Source organism: Mugil cephalus, chromosome 4 (assembly GCF_022458985.1).
Source record: "Mugil cephalus isolate CIBA_MC_2020 chromosome 4, CIBA_Mcephalus_1.1, whole genome shotgun sequence".
Lineage (NCBI taxonomy): Eukaryota > Metazoa > Chordata > Actinopteri > Mugiliformes > Mugilidae > Mugil > Mugil cephalus.
The window spans coordinates 23,761,295-23,782,958 of NC_061773.1; the positions used below are offsets into that span (position 1 = coordinate 23,761,295).

Genomic DNA, 21,664 nt, shown 5'->3' on the forward strand with positions numbered 1-21,664 from the left:
TCGGGGTATGGCTGCGTGTCTGCTGCACAGATGAGGAGCTGGATCCTCTAATATTATTTCAGTCATTAAATCGGTGAATCGCAGAGTTCACAGATGATTACCTTCAAAAGGTTTGGCCCGGCTAGAATCGCTTGCTCCATTACAAGACTGTGTTTAAACTCCCCTCAGCTGGCTTGGGCCAATTGTTTATGTTTCCAGCATTTTCTGTGGATGTGCGTATGCGTATGCGTGTGTGTGTGTGTGTGTGTTGAAGCCAGATTGCTATTGTGTGTGGTAAACGCCATTTCTAACCCCGTAAGGTCTTGCCATTAATGTACCATTATTCTTTTCAACTCGGAGGTCAGATTTCATTGCAGGAAAGAGCCTCGGTTAACTGCTGCTGCTGCTACGTTGCCAGATCTTATTAATGAGTTCCTGTTTTGGTTGTATATCCACATCAGTTGACAGGTATACTTAGCTATTGGGGCAATTGTTTTCGGCCTTTGAAGTGAAATTAAAAATGCGATCCAGATTCCGAATGTGCATAGCTCAACATTATCCGGGGCTGTAATCACAGCAGCCTCAGTCTAGACTGTTAAGAGAAAAAGCTGGAGCTCAATAAGTTACTGCAAGAAGCCTTCTGGGGAAGTGTTAATCAGTGACTTTGTGTGTCAACGGGGTGTTGGCGGGAGAGATGCTCGTTGCTGATAAATCAGCTGACGTAGTCCGGCGGAGACGCGCCCTTCATATGTGTCATTTCAACCTCCAGACAAGATGTTGGCCTTTAATGATAACTGAGCTTGTGTGGTCTGTTTAATACTAACTTGTCTTCGAAGTATATGAAGACTGCTTTGTTTTTTTTTCTTAAGCGTTGGGACTTGTTTGCGCAACTCAAACTATACAAAGCAAAGTGACTGTATTTTTCTGTTTTTTTTGTTTTTCACCAGTAGATTGTATATAAAGATGGACAACGCACACACCCCCCACTTCCTCTCGCTGTGCGCTTACGTAACCAAAATATTCACATCATTTATAACCAGAGTCCACGCTGCAGTGACCATAGCGTCCCACCTCCTTCAATTATACTTGACCCTAGTGTGAGCACACTCCCCTCGTACGTCACTCAGCCTGCAAAGGTCTAGACCGTCTCAGTGTTGAGGAAGCTCGCTGTGTGCTTATGATTTTCTGGTTTCTAGATCATCAACCACTTTTGTCCTTAAGGTCGGTCGTCTGAGAGCCGTATATTAGAGAGAGTCTGGCCAACTCAAATCATGGGCGCCATGTTGGATACATATGAGGGAAGATCCTACAGTGTAACCCTATGGGGCGGATGTGCTATGTTGAAATAAATAGTTTATTTTCACCATTAACAGGCCTATGAATATTAATGCCAGTGTCTGTCAATATGTAAAAGGTCCTCACTTAAATATTCCAGCGTCTACTTATTTTAAATATGTTAAATGAGCCTGTAAAATGCTTTGTAGCCCAATCGCCTCATCAGTCATGGAGCTGTGTTTATCTTCTCCTCAGTCTCTGTGTTCATCCATCACCGTTAAAAGTTTGAAATTACTCAGAAAAATTATGAATACTCAGAAATAGTGATAAATGAAGCTAGTCTTACTGTTATTTAGTATTATCATTATAACATTAGCACGCTAGCCATAATAACTTAGTAGTAACTGACGCAATGTTATGTGTTAATTAAATTTGTGTATCTACATGGACATAAATTACACATGGGCTTCACAGTATATATGATGGTAGATGCTATTTTTCTAAGCCTTTAGTCTAGATAACTAGCTAGCATGAGGCTAGCATGGGGCTAACTTCAAACTTCATTCATTTGTAAAGCAGTGTTGGGCGTTTTTTTTAGATCAAGGTTCACATTAATGATGGTTTGACTTTATTTTTCCTATAAAATCTTAAGACATTTACCTCACATGATAAGGAGAAATCAGTTGACGTCCAGTTCTTCCTTTTAATCTTCTGCTCCCATAACTTTCTGCGTTTTTGTGCTGGAGCCGTAGACTGAGCACTGTGGCATATTTTAACTTTGAATCCACTTTTATTCTGTTATTGCCAACATGGCGCCCACGAAACACGTGACCAGCTCAGAACCAATCAGCATAGAGGGATAGCTCAGACGGTCCATTCCCTAGTTGGCCGGACTCTTTGCAATATAAGACTCTGGGTCGTCTTAAAATGAACTTATTACGTTATTCTCCTCAAAACAAATCAGGAGCTTAACCTTCCAAACAAAGAGTCGCTTAGTGCAGACTGCAGAACGCGGACAATGACAAATCATACCGTTAATGTCGGGGACTGTTTCCACGACTCCTTTCCTTTTTTTGGCATCTGTCAATCACGATGGCATACACTCTTATAACGTCAGAAAATCTAAATCAAAGGAACTAACCAGCCTAAACAAACCACATTTAACCATATTTGCGAAAAATGGGTTTGAGGTGTACTTTATTATTTTTAGCCCCCCCCCCCCCCCCCCCCCACCACCAATCTCAGGCCACTAATTTGTGTATCTTCATTTACTTCTCCTTCTAGCAGCTGAAACTGTATACCTTAATGTGGCTGGTGCGTTTGATATTTTAGTGATTTAGCGAGGAAAGTTGAGTCTATCGCTCAAGAATGCCAACATGTCACGTGGCCGGTTCTTTTTTTTTTTTTTTGAGAATAAGCTCTGGTATATTTAGGTGACAGGACAGTTTGTCTAAACATACAAGTGTCAGCTCATTTGTTCTGATGTTTGTTAAAGGCTTGCTCAGTTACATCCTGTAAATCTTACTGCACACTGTAGTTTTTCTCTCTCTTTTTTTTACGCTAATGGACCCGACTTCTCCAAGTTTGAAAGTCATGATTCATTCAATGATAACATTTGCATTTCTTCTTCCGTAGGTTTACATAAAGCAAATAAGCAACCAGCTCCATACCTGATACATGGTGCCAAAATCATTAATGGAGCCTTCAGAGCGTGGACTAAAAAACAGGTATGACCACATCAACATATATATATATATATATATATATATAATATATATATATATATATATATATAATATATATATATATATATATACACATGAGAGTTTGAGTGACTTTGGATTTTTTTTTAAAGTTGACTAATGTGAAAGTCAACCTCGACTAGTTGATGACATCACACACGTGAACACGCACTTTCTCATCCACAAAAAGCTAAAATTGGGGATATTTTCAGGGACAGCTTTAGCCGGGGGGCAGGTCGTCCAAAACGGGGACTGTCCCCAGAAATCGGGGATGTCTGGTCAAAACCCAAACACCTTTTATTTGTCACAACGCTTCCGGTTTACCACCCAGACCTACTTTTCAGTAGTACATTTGTTGTATTTCAGGATTAATTTACATATTCTACGCTTGATGAACCGCTGCTAATTTGCTGCAGTGACGCTCACCTCACTTGTTTTCTCCGAGGCGTCCACGGTGTCATTTTCAATAAACATAAACAGCAGTAAAATCGACTAGTCTGTACAATCCCTAACGCATCAAAATAAACATGATTATTACATAAAGAGTAACTATAGTAACTATAATTATCAGGTCTTTGAGTTTTTCTTTCTTCGTAGTAACCTCCTCTGGCTTTAACAACAGCGTGGCATGTACGAGGCATTTGTGCCACAGGGGATACTTGTATGCAGACTCTCAAAAGCCAAAGAGTTAAAGTCAATAATGCAAACTGTGATTTGTTGTTTTGTTTTTACTTTTTGACTCTTGCAAATCTTCTCGACCCTAAAACAAAGCCCTTCTTTTCTTTTGATGACATTTATTCAGCAATGGTCTGGTAACATCAAAAGGAAAACTGAGGAAAATGGTTCATATCCATAAAAGCAAAGTCTGATCACGCAGTAAATACATCCCCAAAATACACATAAATCACGCTAGTTTTTAAGAAAAGCCTTGTGAACAGAAACTTGAAATTGCTTCCAAACGTTTGGCCCTGTAGTGTATGTATATAAATATCATCATTATAATATTTTTTTGGTTTGCATTCCTTTTTACAGGCCCTGCTGGAACATGAAGATGAGCTTCCAGAAAACATGAAACCATCTCAGCTCATTAAGGATCTTGCCAAAGAGATCAGACTGTCAGAGGTATCATTATTTTATTTTGGCTTTTTATTTTTGGCTTGAAAGTTGTAAAAGTTCCAGTAGTGAGTCATTTTAAACCTTGTTAATACCAAGTGGCGTGAAGGTCTTGAAATCAAGTTGGTGGAAACTTAGGTGAAAAGTTTGCCACTTGGGTTTCTCCATGTTCCTGTGAACTCTGATGGCTTTATAGAATAAAAAAGCAAAGAGGCTGACTGTCCCACACTTTTAACAGTTTATGAAATAGAGAAATTAGCTGTGGAAACACGCATTTGAAGGTTGTCCCAGGTTCTTCTTCTATTTACTAGTAATTGGGCTTTAGTCTTCTTTAGATAGATGTTCTCTTCAGTCGTTTACTCAGTAAATGTTCATTTTTCACTCATCTCATCTCAGCTTCAACCATTTCTTACTGTGTTTTAACTGATCAGTGAACTAATCACTTATTAACCTCTTCATCGACGCTTATATCGGGGTCAGCTCGTGTCACTATCCTCTTCTTTTTCTCGCAGAATGCAACAAAAGCCATTAAAAGCGAGCCCAGCATTAAAGTGCCGGTGGAGGAGCCTCCGTCCACCCACTCTGATCCCGAAGAGCCCGGTTCCCCGGCGCGCGTCCCTTCTCCCAGCAGAGAGAAATCCAGAAAGAAAGCTTCCAAGCCGCCCAAGCCTCCGAAGCCTCCCAAACCCCCAAAGATGCCCAAGGCCCCCAAGCCTCCGAAGGTGCCGAAGGTGAAGGAAGGAGGCAAGAAGAAGGCGAAGAAGGTGAAGGAGCTGTCGCCGCCTCCTAAGCCCTCCAGCTTCGCGGCGCTCGAGTCCCACGCTAAGGATATCCTGAGTAGGATGGACCAATCGAAGAAGTCCAAGGTGAGCAGACGGCAAAAAGCTGTGGAATTATTGTTTGTAGCTTTCACCTTATGTGAGAGTCGTGCTTTTTTTTGTACAAAACTGGTAAAATAAATGAACATGCACAAAGTGAATGACTTCCCTTTAAACATGTAAAAACTAAAGAGCAGCATCTGTGCTCTGGCTAAAGCTAGTTAGCTAGTTTCTAAACATTTCTTGTTTTTAAATTTTATTTTTCATTTATTCACCTTTAAAACATTAATGAACAGCCCCGGCCGACTATTAAACTATCAAATACTCACAGTAAAGAAAATGAACAAAAATTAATTTAAATAATAAGAACATAAATGAAAGTAAATATAGAAACAAATAAATAAGATTTCCATCATTTAAATCACAAAGCCTAGATAGAATAACACTTTATGAATAATATTAGTTATAACAATTAATCTTAATCTTTCTACCATTTTATTCAGTCATTGATTTCCACTTGGTCACTTTCCAGGAATTTCCCATATTTCTTTGAATTTACTGATTTTTCCTCTGACCATTTACCGTATGTTAATTTCTCCAAAGCCACATTGCAGTTATAGGACTGTCCATACGTTTCCCTCCCAACTAGATCACTCTCCTGGCTTGAAACGTACACAAGTTGATCAAAGATGTTGTTTTACAGCTTGGTGCAAAGTAGCTTATACATATATATATATATGTATAGAACTTCTATGGCAGCTGTACGTCTTTCCTAAACACCTGAATGTTAGGTTCATTCCCACATACAGGGCAACAATGTACCAACGTAATCGTTATGCATGTAGGATAGTTATCAGGGTCTAACTATATCAGTTTCAATGTTGTGTTTTCCCACTCATCCTCAGTGACATCTACTCCTAACTCGTCTCTCCAGGCGTTAAATCTCGAGTGTGTGGTGTCTTTTGATTTAGATCTCAGAGTATTACACAGTAGTGACGTTTGTCCTCGACTGTCCTCACTATTCACAGTGATTCTCTCTGTGTCTGAGAGAGATGACTCCTCTAAGCTGTGGGTCTGTGATGTCATAAAGCTCCTTAACTGTAAATAATTAAAATAGTGTTTTCTATGAACCAGCTGAGTCATTAGTTTCCCTTCTACACACAAATCAGCAGCGTTGGAAGTAACACATTAACAAAAGTAATGAAATTACCGTAATGTATTAGTTTTTGCTGTAACGTGGTAATGTAAGGCATTACAAAATTTATTACAAAATACAAAATTAATTGTAATATTTTACTCGGTGCAAATGTCAGTAACGCGTGTTACAATGGATTTTAATTAAGTTGTTAAGTTCCCATTAGTGCCAGAGAACAGCTGATTGGGGAGAAGACGTCTGCAGCAACAGAGTCGGACTCAACTTTCACGAGACGGACAAACGCTCATTATTTTCAGTTTGTCAGAGAAAAGGATAAGTTCACTTTGAAAGTAACTTAAAAGTAATGCAATCCCTTACAATTCACAGACAGTAATATTATAATGTAACTTAATACTTTTAAATTATATTAACAAGTCATAAGAAATGCATTGCGCCCATTATTTGAATCCACCCTCAGCTCTTCAAACACATATCTAGTTCTGTTACACTTGTGACTTTAATCACATTAAATCAGCATTTATTTATGGTCTTACACCTTTTTTTTTTTTCTCTCCTTGGCTGTTTCTTCCATTTTCCAGGCCGTTAAGAATGTGCAGAGCATGTCCGAGAAGGAAATATCAAAGCAGAACAATGTGGAGAAGTTTGAAATCAGAGAGCAAAATAAAAACAAGACTGAAGCAAAATGGAAGTATAAGGTAAGTCCATTTCAGCTGACATGTTTAGTCAGGATTTCAAACTAAAGCGGGCCGTCCCCGGCCAAAGTAAACAGCATAACAATCTGTTAAACGTTAAAACAAATTGAAGGCTTGGTGTTCTTTAGAAGAAGTTGTGGAGGTTACAAGTTGAGCAGATTTGCACACTTCACTTCAAAGCAATCAGCAAAAATAATGATGTGGCCCGAGTCGCACATTTGAGGCCTGCGGCTCATCAGAGCTGCTCCAGAGAAATCCACCCTCTCCAGAGTTTACCTAATGGAATTACGCCACATCCATATCCAATGCGTTCCGTTTAAGTATTTGCATATGCCCCCATCTTAAAAAAAAAAAAGGAGCGTGTTGTATTGTTATTTCTGAACAACAGGGGGGAAGGTCCCTCGGAACAAAAGTGTAATTTTCTCAAACGGAAGACATTAGAGGGTTTCAGTTTCATGGAAAATTCAATGCCAAACTGCTGTGGAATGTTTGCAGCCCCCTTCAAGGATCTCCATCAAAAACTGCTCTTTTACATCAGGCCAAGCATTCACAGATGGAGAAGAGACCCCCGTTAGATGTTCGCCGAGGTCACCGGAGACCACGTCTTCACTAGTGATCACGGTTAATTCACGTAAAAGCTCCCAGGTCCTGTTCGTGCCGCGCGGAGGGGCAGGTACCCGAAAACGCGTTAGCGTCAATTTAAACAAAAAAGAAAAGAAAAGAAAAGAAAAGAAAATCCACGAGACAGTGTGAAATTTCTGTTTCAGGTTACACTGTGTTTAATTTGGGAAAGAAAATTGTTGAGGAGTGAATATTTCAAAATGTATGTTCTTGGGTTTCGCTTAATTACAGAGTCCGCTCTGTGGTGGCTCTGATGCTAGCTGCTTTACATTCCTCCTAGTAGATTTGGTTCAGCGTCAATGACGGCCCGCGGGCATCAACAAACACCAGGGTATTTGTTTTAAGAGTTGATTAGACAATTCATTTCTGACACTTTTTTTTTTTTTTTTTTTTTTTTTTTTGGTCTTTTCATTTTTGAATCAAATAACAGACATGGGACATTCCCAACGAAAATTACCTCAATGTGTTCAATTAAAACTGAAAATGTGTGCGCGCACGGATTTTTAGACTTTGGAGGAATAAGTGAATGGGATCTAGGATTTAAAAAGGGAGTAAACACACAGTTGTTTGATGGTTTATTTGACTTGCGCGTAAGATGTGAACACGCTCAAACAAGACGGATCCGAACTGAATCGTGACCAGACGTCGTGAAACCTTATCGATGGAGCCCGAGAGGTGTTTGAAGTTTGACGCGAGTGACGACGTTTGCTTTGGGCTGCAACAAATTAGCAAATTAAAAAAAATAATAAAGATAGTACATAGTGTAGTATCATTGACAACTTGCAGTATATCATATATCATGTATAAATATTTACTAAGCTGTAATAGATAAAATAATCAGCTGAGCCTGTATGCAACATTAAAGTTTTTGTATTTATTCAGGGCATGGGTCTTCAACAGGGGGTCTGTGGCCCATAGAGGGTCGGCGGAGGTACTGCAGGGGGTCGTAAAATCTTTAGTTGATTAGACATTCTTTATATATATAAAAATTAATATTTGAACCCATGCATTCTTTGAATAGCTTAATATTGAATGCAAAATTATAATATTAATGTATAATTATAAATAGCACTAGGCCAAGTTTAATATAAAATACATATAGTAGGTAGCGGGTCCCAAATTAATCTCACTGATTTAAGACTTTTTACCACCCTTATTAAAAAAAACAACCATTTCTTCCGTCTTCTAAATCCAGTATTATTTGTCATATTAGCTTTCGTTGCTAACTTCGCCACTACACGTCATTCGTGCCTTTAAAAAAAGAAGAAAAGAAAAAACACTGACTAACACGCCTTTAAAATGAACCCTTAACTTACAGCTCCGATGTTGTTATATCTGAAAGAGCTAAATCTGCGCTGATTGCATCTACGTCTAATTGTATTTGACATTGCTTTCTTTGGTTACAGAACAGTAAGCCAGATTCCCTGCTGAAAATGGAGGAGGAGTGCAAATTTGACAGAACACCACTGTCGGGCAATAAAGACAGATTCAGCTTCACCATGTCTCACAGGAAAATGCTCAGGTATGTACGGAATGGCCGCGGACGGCGTCTAAACGTTTCACGCTAAACCTTTCAACGTGAGAGCATGTCAGGCCTCTCATGTGGCGCGGCGTGGCGATTATGGAGCTATGTGGCCATCCCTACCAGATCCATTAAGAGCTAATTCAAGGACTTCTCAGTGTGAGTGCCTGTGCCTGAGCCTCGTATCACCCCCTTCTTGTCGTGCGGTTTCCTTTTCAGCTCCAAGGCGCTGAAACCTCAGACCAACTCAAGTGTTTTTGGATCATTACAAAACCTAAAAGAAGACAAAACCAAGCCAGTGAGAGACGAGTACGAGTACGTCTCAGATGAGGGGGAGCTGAAGATTGACGAGTTCCCCATCAGGCGGAAAAAGAACGCCGTTAAGAGAGATCTTTCCTGTGAGTATGCTGGACGGATTTGTGCAGTGTTTCAGTTTCTTTAAGATACTCAAACTGGGGGAAGGGGAATGCATGTTTTTTTTTCTGAATGTCAACTTGAATATGTACAAATAAAAAGTTCATATAATGCATTTTAAGTTGAAGGTCCTGGTCTGAAATAAATAAGGTGTAAATCGGCTTTAAGAAAAGGTAGTTTTTAATCTGGATGCGTGGAAGTGTTTTGCATAAAAAGGATTAAACCGGATCTCAGAATCTCCCGAATGGGATTTGTTCAACAGTTTAAATAGATCTGCTAGTGAATTCCAGTTGTAGGCGGGATTCAGAATAGAGATGTCCTCCTAATGGGATTTTCAGCAAACTTAAGAAGAATTATGACAAAGTTGAAGGGAGGCGATGGCGGTGGATGGACATGGAGGGCATGTCAGGTGAAGGCAGAAGCCTAAGATTTGACTAGAGCGGGAGAGTCTGGCTGTGGAGTGAGTAATTTACCTGAAGCACACCTTTTACAAAGACACTCTGGAGACTGTTGTTTTAAAAGGTTTTTTCATTTTTTGAAAATGACTGGATTGATTTAGAGGATTCAGAACATCCAGATCCATACTCCATCTCAGTAGGTGGCGGTAATGCGCCTGAAAGTTGTTTGCCAGCCATCATTTAAAAAAGAAAATATGTGTTTTCTTTTTGTTTTGTGTTTTTTTAAAGGGATACGCCTCCCCCATGTGAAATTTATCACTCGCCGCTCTCCCCAGAGTTGGATAAGTGAGAAAAAAAAAGCCTTTTTAAATCAGTCCAGGCATTGTCCTAATCCAGCAGTGCAGCTGTTAGCCTTATCTTAGCATAGGCGCTAGTAGTTCGCAAAAGTGATAAATAAACTCAAGAATTTTCCTAATTACCTCTTGTGACCTGTACATCTGAATCGAGTACAAATGTCAATGCAATTAGCGTGAAGGGATAGCCTAGAGCAGATAGAGACTTGGGACTATATTCCAGCAAAGCACCGCTGCCAATTCTTGAGTTTATTTATCACTTTTCGCAAACGAATGGCTAATTGGCAACACAGCATTACAGCGCCTATGCTAAGTTAAAGCTAACACTTGCTTGCGCTGTCAGATTAGGACAATGCATGGGCCGATTTAAAAAACACTTTCTCTCACTTATCCAACTCTGGGGGAATATAATAAGTGACTAAATGACGTATCCCTTTAAAGAAAAGGAGGTTTAGTCCTGAGTGAAGAGATCAGTGCTTGTGTTACACTAATATTGTATTTTAACTATCACTGTTTATATTTAGAGAACTTGTGTCATGCTCAATTATGATTTTTTTCCCTTCCAGTTTTGTCAGACATCAGAGAACCCATTCAGCCAGCCAAAAAATCAAAGTTCCAACCCTTGGTGAGCAAGGTATGTACATGACACATGACAGCACCTAGAAATAATCACCTGGCTAAAAACACGCTGAACTAACCCATTTGTCAAAAGATCTTGGTCCTATTGCATGTGGCTTTATACAGTTGGGCTGCTTGTAATCTGATTATAATATTATGTGCGTGAAGGGACAAACCAATCATGCAAACTGCTGCAGTGCTGTCTTGAAGACCAGGTTCAAAAAATGTGAAAAATGCATTCTGTAAATCCGAGGAAGATGCTCGGTAAGCTGCGGAGCACCACACACTGATGAGGAAAATAGCTGTGGCGTGAATGGAGGAAGAGGAAGAAACAGATTTCGACCAGATGCTCTCATGTTTACTGATGAGAGGTCACTGGAAACCATATCTCAACCTTGATCTGCAGTTTCACTGGCTATTCTCACTGAACGTTAGCTCCGCTCCCAGCCAAGATGGAGGCTGACGCTTCCACTCCAGCTAGATCAAGGCTGGATTAACAGATGAGGAAAGCAGCCGCAGCACACACACACTTGCACATGCCCCAAATTTATTAAGTGTCTCTTTGTCTGTGGCATAGTCTGTATATAAATATGGACGACGTGTCCCCACTTCTTTGTATTGGCCAACCTGAAGCTATTTTCCCAGGGATACGGGCAGCCTCATGTTGCAACTTTGGAGTCAGAGTCTAATCAGGATTGGCCGAGAGTGGAGCCACGCAGAGCCATGATATCGATGCCCTGCCCACACTTCCTCCAGACTACCTCACGTTTTGTTTAATTAATGAATTAATGCTGGATTATACACTATATTTACTTTTAAAAATTCTTTTTACATCTCTTGTGATCTCAATAACTAACTAAAACGCAACTTATACAAAAAAATGACACTTGAACATGCATCAACATTATATTAACTACCTAAAATGACTGAAACCATCCTTGAAAGAAATTATGTGGAGTGTATTTTAGTGTTTTAGTTCGGCCCAAGTCCCATCCACTAACATGGAGGAGGCGGAGCTTATGACCTATACTGCAGCCAGACACCAGGGGGAGCTCTACTTGCTTTGGCTTCACTTTAAAGGAGCTGTTCTTTACATCATCCTATCTTATCTATTCAGCCTTTCAATGTCTAAATGTTCTTTGTGCGTAATTCTAAATACATTTAATTCAAACAAAGAAGAACAAAGAGTGGGTTGGTAGGAGCTAACAGATCATTTTTGGGGGCCTCCTTATGGGCTAGTCCAATGTTGTGTAACGAACAATAAAACTGCAGAAGTAAAGAATTCATTAGACATAAAAAAAAGTGAATGCACCAGAGAATTTACAGTTTAATTAAGAAAATGGGCCACTAATGTCACATCTGTTTTTTTTTGTTGTTGTTTTTTTACTCCGTCCACAGAGCAACGACTCCTCAGATGAAGAGACTCTGCACATAGACACAGAGGCCAAGCCTGAGGTCAAAAGTCGCAACAAGGTGAAGAAGAAGGCTGGCAGCGCCGCGGGGATCCTGGACCTGCTGCAGGCTAGCAAGCAAGTGGGTGGGATTGACTACAGCGCCAACAGGTAGACTGACCTAACCCTGACATCGTTATTTTCTTCTCCTTCACTCCATTCCCTTCAACACCATTGAAACTTTCCCTTCTAAACTCATTGGGTTACAGTACAGGCAAAGCATTAATCTCTAAATTGCTCCCACCGGACCGTCTTTCCTCTCAGTAAATGGATTTTGGGTCTCTCTAATGGGGCGAGTCACTGACAAACACGCGGCCCGCTCAGCGGCGACGTAATTGGATGAAAAAGCTGAATTTTATAACTTTGCTTAGAGCTGAAAAACCTACCAGCGACTGTAGCAACAGTTTATGCAGATTCTGTCAGCAGTTTGTGTTAAGTCAGTGTTTGTTTCATCCAGCGTTAATCAATCAAACGCTGCGTGGCTCCAGGCTCTTCCCTTTGCCTTTTGCTGTTTGCTGTTTCGTTCAGCTCTTGATGGTCTATTTCCACCACACTGAAAGCTACAAATGAGCATTGAAAGGAAGAAAGAAAACATTGCTCAAATATGTTAATTTCTCAAATTGTTTGGCACTTTGAAGAGGGAATGAAGCAACCGCGGCTCATTACGGCAGTGTTGTTGTTGGTTCATTACAGCAGTAGTATTTGATAGTCACCTCGCCCATTGTTGCAGCGGCTGCAGCAGCTCACAGCTAAATAGGTGCACTCAGTGGGTAACACTCCTACAAATAATACTTACCTCTCACAGCGACTTGTGAAAGTCTTGTTCAGTTATTTTTCTCTTTCTCTTCACCTCTGCCACCGTGTTGACCGCCGTGTAATGGCTGTGTTGTTGTGTATTTCTTATTGACGTACTTACAGTCAGCCACCTGCATCTCCCAGCACACAGGAGGCCATTCAGGGCATGCTGTCCATGGCCAACCTGTCCTCTTCAGAGAGCTTGCAGCAGCCGTGGAGCAACAGCCAGTCCAAAAACAATAGCCAGTCGAAGAGCAACTCGCACAGCTCGCAGGCTGGAAAGAAGGCCAGCGGGGGGTCCGGCGGCGGCGGCGGCGGCGGCAACAACGGCAAGCGGCCGACCAAACGCGTCCCGAAGAAACCCAGGAAAAGCAGCAGCATCGAGAGCCTGGACTACGACGACGATCAGGATCACATGGACGCGTGTTTCAAGGACTCAGATTACGGTACGCAACAAAAACAGTCATGTTCTTCTCGGTGCAGAGACCCTAAGACGAGACCCTGGGTGAATCAAAGTAAAGGTGTCCAGGCTTTTTTTTTTTTATCGAAGGCCCCTCAGCTCTGGGACTCACAGTATTTTTCTGCCTGTCTAAGTGCTTTATGTACTACATAATATATACTAGTTTAAGGCTTTTTAGTGTCCCCCAATGATAAGATTATGATAACTTTTAATTTTTTAGGTAGTATCTGCATACATGAGATCAGGGGTCTTAACCTTTTTTCAGGTGTAGGACCCCCGAACTGATGAGATTAAGTAGGGACCCCCTACCTACTATATATATATGTTCTATATTAAAGTCGGCCTAGTGCTATTTATAAATATATCATTTTGTAAAATTTTAAGCTATCTCTTATCCTAAAATGTATTTAAAGAAATTAAAATTTGTCTGGGATAATTAAAATATATATATATATATATATAAAAATATCTAATCAACCAAATAAATTGGTTGCAGTACCTCCGCTGAACCCCTAGGTGTCCTGAACCCCCCTGTTGAAGACCTATGCATGAGATCATAAACGTGGATTGACGCACAGCATTTAAACTATATATTTAAATATAAAATCTTCACCATGTGTGACACACTCCACTGCATGGTGATTATTCTAATAATATCTCACGATTCCTTCTTATTTGAGCGTGATAATCAAGTCGCTGCTGGGATAGATTTAAAAAACACCCCAGTCTGCGTTCGTCCTGCTGCTGTGGAAAAGGTATTTCAGTTTCTCAGAGGAGGTCTTTAAAGAGGCCGTGTTTTTGTTTGAATGCTCCAACCACAGCAGATGATGACCGGAGCTCAGCAGGGTCAGCCCGGTGTCACGTTTTTTTTTTTTTGTTTTTTTTTTGTGTGTGTGCGTTTGAGGCGCACGAATGAGAAAATAATTATCTGCCATGTTGGCTTCTCGCAGCTGCTAACAGGTTCAGCTAAAAACAGACCGAAACCCTGATGGATCAGCATCTGGGTCTTTACTTCTAAATTTGGCCTGGAACTTTTCATTAGGAGTGGATGGTAGGGGCTCGTGTTTATTTTTTGAGCATCCTTTCCAAATCCACCCTTTCGTGTTGCTCCAGTGTGTGATCTTTTTTTTTTTTTTTTTTTCCCTCGCAAACTTTTTCTTTGTGAACCCAATCCAAACGCAGCTGTTTGGACCCTCCCAGCTTGTTAAGAAGACATTAACACCAGTTGTGAACTGTTATTTTACATGCTATTTGAACTTCCAATTAGTGTCTAATTAGTTGTTCCTATCACGAACATTCTCACCCTGCAATCCTCCGGCCAGGATGAAGCTTCTCTCCAAAGACTGGCACTCGGCTGCGGTCTTGTAAACAGGCCATTCTTTATCTTGATCCTCCAATTATCATTTATTAAAAGGCCTTGATTTGAATGGCTGCGCTGTGAGCATGCGGGGAGAAAGAGGCAGTCAACAGCTGTCTCACAGCTGCTCCGCACGCCGCCACTGCAAACCTCCTCCGTTTTTCCATGCAAGGAAAACAGAATAAGTGCACTTACGTCACATACTGTACTTAGCATAGCTCATTGAGAAGCTTACATGCATGACATGAGTAATGTGTTGCGTGTTTTCATTTCAGTTTATCCCTCGTTGGAGTCCGAAGAGGATAATCCCGTTTTCAAGTCTCGATCGAAAAAACGGAAAAGCAGCGACGACACTCCGTACAGCCCCACAGGTAAACGCTCGCAGAAGGAATGTGTCCATTTCACAGTTTTTAATGAGGTGAACGCGTTTTTGTTCTCTAATGCGGATGTAACTCTCAGCCCGCGTAGGACCCTCGGTTCCTCGGCAGGAGCGGCCGGCGAGAGACGGAGCCCGCGTGGCCTCCATAGAGACGGGCCTGGCCGCGGCTGCAGCGAAGCTTTCCCACCAGGTACGTCCGCCGGCCGGATTGATAGCGCGGTGTCTGTTAACGCCCACGCGTGCGACTGAAGAAAAAAAAATAAAAATGTGTCCGCAGGAGGAGCAGCAGAAAACCAAGAAGAAGAAGAAAAGCACCAAAAAGAAGGCAATAGTAATCGAAGAGCCCCCAAAAATCTCTCAGGACAGTAGCTCGCCCGAGCACAACGCGGACTCCCAGGACGGCAGCCTGACGGACCACGAGTTCAACACTGGAACGGTCAAGTCGCCGGGGGGGCCGCAGCCCATGGCGCCGGGGGTCTTCCTCAGCCACAGGCGGCCGTCCGTGTCTTCGCCCAACAACAGCAACAACTCCATGAGCACCAACAGCAGCGCGGCGCCGAAGGGGGAACGCGTGGGGTCCGCAGACGCCAAAGGTGAGTTGTAATGAAACCGGAACAATATTTAAACTTTGTTAGCTTTGTTAGCACTGACGTCACATCTGCCTGGGGCCACAACCCCATTAGCGGCAAAAACATGGTGAAATGTAGCAGTAAATAAAACAAAATGTGGATTATCGGATAAAAATTAAGAAAAGTTGGACTCAACACTGATCCATATGAGCTGGTATGGATTTGGAAAAGTGGATTAGCCTCAGTTTCAGTTAGACTGCTTTTCATATCTGTTGGTTCAGTTAATCACACGACAGCTCTTCACATTTTTGATTAATTTTACAATTTAGATGCTATTAAAGCCCATGATTCAAGCTAATGCTGCTAATCTCCATGTTCAACTGTCACTTTTTGCCGCTCAGTGGCCGTAACCACGGCGACTAAACTAGCTGTGACATCACGTGCGTAACCCTCTGTACTAGTAGAGGTGTTAAACTGTTAAACTGTTCTTTCTTGATTAGTGTTTGTCCGCCACCAAACTTCAAATCCTGCACACGACGCCTTTATCTTCCGTGGGCTCGGGGAGAGACTTCACGGTTCCAAAATATTCAAATAAGTTATTGAAAAAGAATAAAGCGGTTTGGCTCTTAAGACGGGGAAACCCCAAGACACTCGCGTTCATTCGGAAATTAAACGAATTTCAATCTGTTGCCTTCAACACAGAGATTCTTGCAGTCAGTTTCAATGCTCGGCCGTAATGAATGAGTATTTACTGGGTTTAAATTGCGCAGCGTTCAAGGAAATGAAAGTTTCCCATGTTGTTAGTACCAAATTACTGTTCTTCCCATGAAATCTTTTTAGATATTCATAGGCTCATAAAATAAAGCCTCATCTGAACTAGCAATCTATAATAATTAGCAAATAACTGTTTGGTTTGGCAGACGCGTCTCATGCAAAATGCATTAATGCTGGGATGAGAAACAGTTGTATGAACTGCTGTGAAGTGGAAATGATTGATAATTCCCTTCCTTAATTCACCAGTGTTAACTTCCTCATTTGAAGGTTCTCCAGGGACACGGTTAATGCTCTGCTTGTGAAATTTGGACAACATGGTGGTTATTAGTTTTTACTGTCAGAAATGAACCCACTTCAAGTTACTCCAGACGTTTTATTTAAAAGAAAAACAAGCTTTTAACTTTGTTAACGTACCCAACTGTTCTTTGTCTATACCCCGATCAGCCACAACATTAAAACCACTGCCAGGAGAAGTAAATAACACTGACCATCTGGTGATAATTCAGTTTCCTGCTGGAAAACCTGTGGACCTGGCTTTCATTAATGTGGATGTTACGTAACCCTCATACCTGATTTTAAAATTGTTACGCTGTTACCGTTAACGGACAAAAACGCCATAAAAATGGCGTATGTTAATATTTTTTTCTACTTTTTTTTTACATAAATCTTTTAATCCACTTCAGTACCAATCAGAAATACCAAACTTTTGATTAATTGTTGACTTTTAACCCTGTGTGTGCCAGTGTTTGTGATGGCATCACAAATTCATCGAGGAAAAAAAAACACAAAAATTTAAATGTTTTCAACAACCTAAATTGAAAGTTGATTTTTTTGGAGGGATTTAATGGAGCCTTGGACATGTCAGTAACAACACTGACTTTGATGGATTTTTATTTATTTATTTATTTTTCTTGTAGTGCCCAATTCACAAAAAATGTTCCATTGTTACCATTAAGGGACAAAAGTGTCCTCTTCAAAAACACCACAAAAATACTTTTTTTTTTAACACAAATCTTTTAATCCACTTCAGTACTAATCATAAATACCAAAGGTTTGAGTATTTATTTTTTTAATTTTTTATCAGGGCATTAGGGTTAAGACATGAAGCCCCCACCTAGACCAGACCAGACCAGACCAGACCAGACACCCCCACCCCCCATAGCAATGACCCTCCTTCATAGTAGCAGACACAAAAATGGTTTAGGAACAACTAACAATAAAAAAACATCACAAGGTGTTGACCTGGCCTCCAAATTCATTAGGGGACGATCGTCAGAGGCCCCTGAACTCAATTTATAGGATTCAGAGACACCACAGGACGCCCTCAGAAGGCCCATGTCCACTCTCTGATGAGTCACAACTGTCTTGGAGGCACAAGGTGACTATTAGGACACCATTAGGAAGGTGATCACAATTTGCATTTCATTCAAAGCATCAAATCCTCTCCAACGCTCTAAAAGGTGACACAAAGTTCGTCACTATTCTCATTAGCATTCAGAAACTTGGATTTCTTTTAACGTTTTTTTAAAATCTGTCTGCACATCGGACACGTATCGCTCAGCATTCATGGCATCTTAAGTACTGTGACACTGCAGCTTGTGCCGTTGTGTCGTGTGGAGTGTAATAATGTCGAAGGCGAGCTGTTACGCCTGACCTGCATTCAAGCAGCGGAAGGGCGCGGAGAAGCAGAAGCAGGTGTTTGCATATTCGTACCAAATGAGGCGCCTGCGATAAAGACATTTAAGCCGTGAAGGTGAAAAGGAAAAAACAATAAAACGTGTCACTGTGATGAACGGGGGGGGATATCTGAGAGATCTGATCAAAACCAGGCGCAGAACTTTAAAAGGTATTTGTGAAAGCGCAAACCGAGGGGAACTACAAGACAAATTATATTTGTTTTAAAGCTGCCCAGTTTGATGTTTGACCACTAGGGGCGCTAGTGGCACACATGAGGCATCAGTCACTCACCCACTGGTTAACAGTTGTTGGCAGTGATGCATCCGCAGAACAACGACTACTAGCTTTGTGGGCGTAAACAAGGCAGAGTTCAGTTTACTACGTATTTGAGGTGCTTCCTCGTGTCTTACCTTTCCGTCTTCTTCTCTTCCACAGCTAAGCGGCTAAAGAAAGGCATGGCGACGGCCAAACAGAGACTCGGAAAGATTTTAAAAATCCATCGAAATGGAAAGCTCCTCCTGTAGCATGCAGCAGCAGACTGACTGTTGTAGGACTGGGAACTCACGAGCTGCGTCCCATCCCGACCTCACCACCCTGTTCACCGACTCAAGCCAACGACGGGAAGTTTAAAAAAAAAAAAACAAACAAACACAAAACAAAACAAAAAAAACAAACAAAAAAAAAAACTGACTGACTGAAGTGTGATGGGAGAAGAAGAAAATCATGCATTTTTTCAATTTCTAAGAAGAACATCACTCAAATAGGTCTTTGCCTCTACTTATACTTTATAACTTTCAGATATTAAAGTGTACAGAACCTACTATAAATATTTTTTAAGAGAACATGTCTCATTTTACTACAGCTGTCAGTTTATCAGGGGTTGCTAAACATGAAGTAGAAGTACATTTGCAGTCATTCCAAGATTTTGTGAAAGTATCCCTTGCATGTATTCAGTTGCATGTGTGCTTGGGTCTGGGTTTGGGGGGAGAGAGGGAGTTTGAGGGGAGGGAGGGTGGGTGGGGGGTATTTCCTACTATATGGATGCAGCTTATCATTGCCACGCCGAGTCGAGATGGAAACGAACCCCCCACCACCCCTCCCTTTCTTTCTTTCTTTCTTTCTTTCTTTCTTTCTTTCTTTCTTTCTTTCTTTCTTTCTTTCTTTCCTTCCTCCTTCCGAGGCCCGAGGTCCCCGGCGCAATCGCAGCATCGCAGAGTTTCGATCGGAGTCAACTCGAGCATTTATCTCTTTGTGTTAACACTTAACGTTTGCAGAGCACTATCAGCGGGGATGGGGGGATGGGGGAGGGGGGAGGGGGGGTGGGATGTTTATTTATTCGTGTCGGGTCGTAGATAGGAAATCAGGAGCAACTGTAAAGCACAAAGCGAGTCCCGATCATCAGCGTCCGGACCTTTCTCGAACTTTTAACCGTAGGAAGCGTGCACTCCATTTGGGTTCAGTGGACAGGATGGCATAGTAAAAAAACATAGGACTTCTGACACTACATGGGAACCGCAGGCAATGATAAGCCTCATCCATGTCAGGTGTGCAGTTACATGGGGATACTTTCCGTCTTCTTTTGCTTTCGCAGGCAGCACCGACAACCTAGACTCATATCTGCGTTTTTACGGCGTCACACAGTACAGTATATAGAATGTAGCTTGTACATAGCCTTTTAAATTACTACTTTTTGTATCCTTTTCCCCTTAAGGCCTAATTCTACATTTTTACTGGTTTTGCTAATTATGAATAAATAAATAAATAAATACAAAATATATATATGGATATACAGTATAGTCGCCATGTTTAACTTTTACTTTTTTTTTTTTTTTAAATAGGAGAGATTAATTTTTATTTTATTATTATTCTTTTTTTCTTTTTTTTTTTATTTGGTCATTAGTTTTAAAAGGTGTTGCCTGGAAAACAACTGAAGAAATAATACATTTTATTGTCATATGGCCTTACATACACAAAGCTAATTGTATTGTGATTCTGTTTGAACAAGAGACGAAGCTTTGAGGAAAAATTATGTAAAAGGAGAAAAAAAAAACAACAAAACAAAACAAACAAAAAAAAACACATAAAAAAAAAAACAACAGCGACTCTTAAAGTTTCTACGACCAGCCTCTTGTTCAAGTTCTAGTATCCTGAAGGGTTTTCGGAATTATTTTACTAGCACCTTGTGAAGTGTTTATGTGTCAGTGATGTAATTTATTAATGTTTGTAGCTTTTTTATACTTGTACAATTCTTAAGAGTTTGTTTTTTGTTTTTTTCTTTTTTTGAGTATTTCATCGAGTTGTGAAATTTCCCTTTACATTTATTTTTTTTTGTTATTTTTGAAGCGTGTGTGGGTTTTTTTGTTTTGTTGTTGTTTTTTGGGGAGGTTTTTTTTGGAGGGGAGGGAGGCGTCAGTATCATTTGACACACTAGAATCTACATTAGTTTTATATATATGTGTGTATATATACATATATATATATAAAACTCCATCCTGTCCCATTTCCAGTGTGACATCATCGTCTCCATTACCATCGTTATTGTCGTACGTTAATATTCGAGCTCCGTGCAGCTGCAGCCCCCCCCCCTACTCCCCCCTCCCCTCCCCTCCTCTCCATCCCACCTCTTTGTTCTTTTGATTTCGGTCAGGACATTTTTTTTTATTTTTTTGTTTCAACGTGGTTTCACACCATCTCCTCCTCCTCCACAGCAGCAGTGTTTTCTGGTCGTGTCATCTCAGAGGTGACGCGCGCTCCGATCAAACTCTCGTCAGCGAAGACATATTTTTCAGGTTTTTTATTTGTACAGGATGTGCGTTTTGCTTTGTTGTGGTTTTATTTTTGTATGTCCGACCTTATTAAATGCATCCACTGTGCCAGGGCGGTGAATGATACCTGTTGTAGCTGTCTTCCCTCACTGTTATTTACAGTACTAGTAAGTATTTACAATCCTTTTTGACCTGAATCTATATTTTTCTGTATTTAGACGATTCTGTTCGAGGTCATGACTCACTTTTTTAAGACATGGAAACTCCGAGGAACAAACATATTGTTGTTTAATGATATGATTGTCCGCCTTGTTTACTTTTAATACAGTTACTGTGCAAAACCAACTTTGTAATGTGTTCCTCTCCCACTTGCAATGTGACAGCTTCTGTGGTGACTACTCAGTTTTAAAGTCAAATCTGTGCCACACATATCACAGACTGATCTATTTTTTTTCTTTTTTTTTCTTAAATATATATCTATATATATATTTTTTTTGTAATGGAGCTTTTTTTTTTTTTTTTCTTCTCTTGGGATCCTCCCACAGTTTTAGCCGCTTCAGCCAAGTCATTAATTAGAACCGAGCCAAAGTCAACACCATTAAAACTGTATTAACGTAAATGTGCTCCTGAGCAGTCAAGACTCTTTTTACTCGTTCTGAGCAGGTGTTGCTGTGGTTTGCGTACGCCGCACGCACAAATCCAGAAGGAGCCTGCATCCCGTCGCCTTCGCTCCGTC

The 21,664-nt window shown here is 40.8% G+C and overlaps 1 protein-coding gene across 2 annotated transcripts in view; it reads left to right on the top strand.

The window, feature by feature from the left end:
- Positions 1-21,416, top strand: part of phf2 (PHD finger protein 2) — a 40,447-nt gene extending 19,031 nt beyond the window's left edge. The window contains exons 10-22 of one of the 2 annotated variants that reach the window (XM_047582368.1): positions 2,890-2,981; positions 4,029-4,118; positions 4,622-4,975; positions 6,662-6,778; positions 8,803-8,918; positions 9,138-9,316; positions 10,650-10,717; positions 12,100-12,263; positions 13,071-13,393; positions 15,040-15,135; positions 15,224-15,333; positions 15,421-15,736; positions 18,599-21,416. In XM_047582368.1, coding sequence (XP_047438324.1) covers positions 2,890-2,981; positions 4,029-4,118; positions 4,622-4,975; positions 6,662-6,778; positions 8,803-8,918; positions 9,138-9,316; positions 10,650-10,717; positions 12,100-12,263; positions 13,071-13,393; positions 15,040-15,135; positions 15,224-15,333; positions 15,421-15,736; positions 18,599-18,687 — 2,114 coding nt within the window. In that variant the 3' untranslated portion in view covers positions 18,688-21,416. The remainder of the gene's footprint in view (positions 1-2,889; positions 2,982-4,028; positions 4,119-4,621; positions 4,976-6,661; positions 6,779-8,802; positions 8,919-9,137; positions 9,317-10,649; positions 10,718-12,099; positions 12,264-13,070; positions 13,394-15,039; positions 15,136-15,223; positions 15,334-15,420; positions 15,737-18,598) is intronic. The other variant, XM_047582369.1, reaches the window with a different exon arrangement.
- Positions 21,417-21,664: the final 248 nt, after the last annotated feature.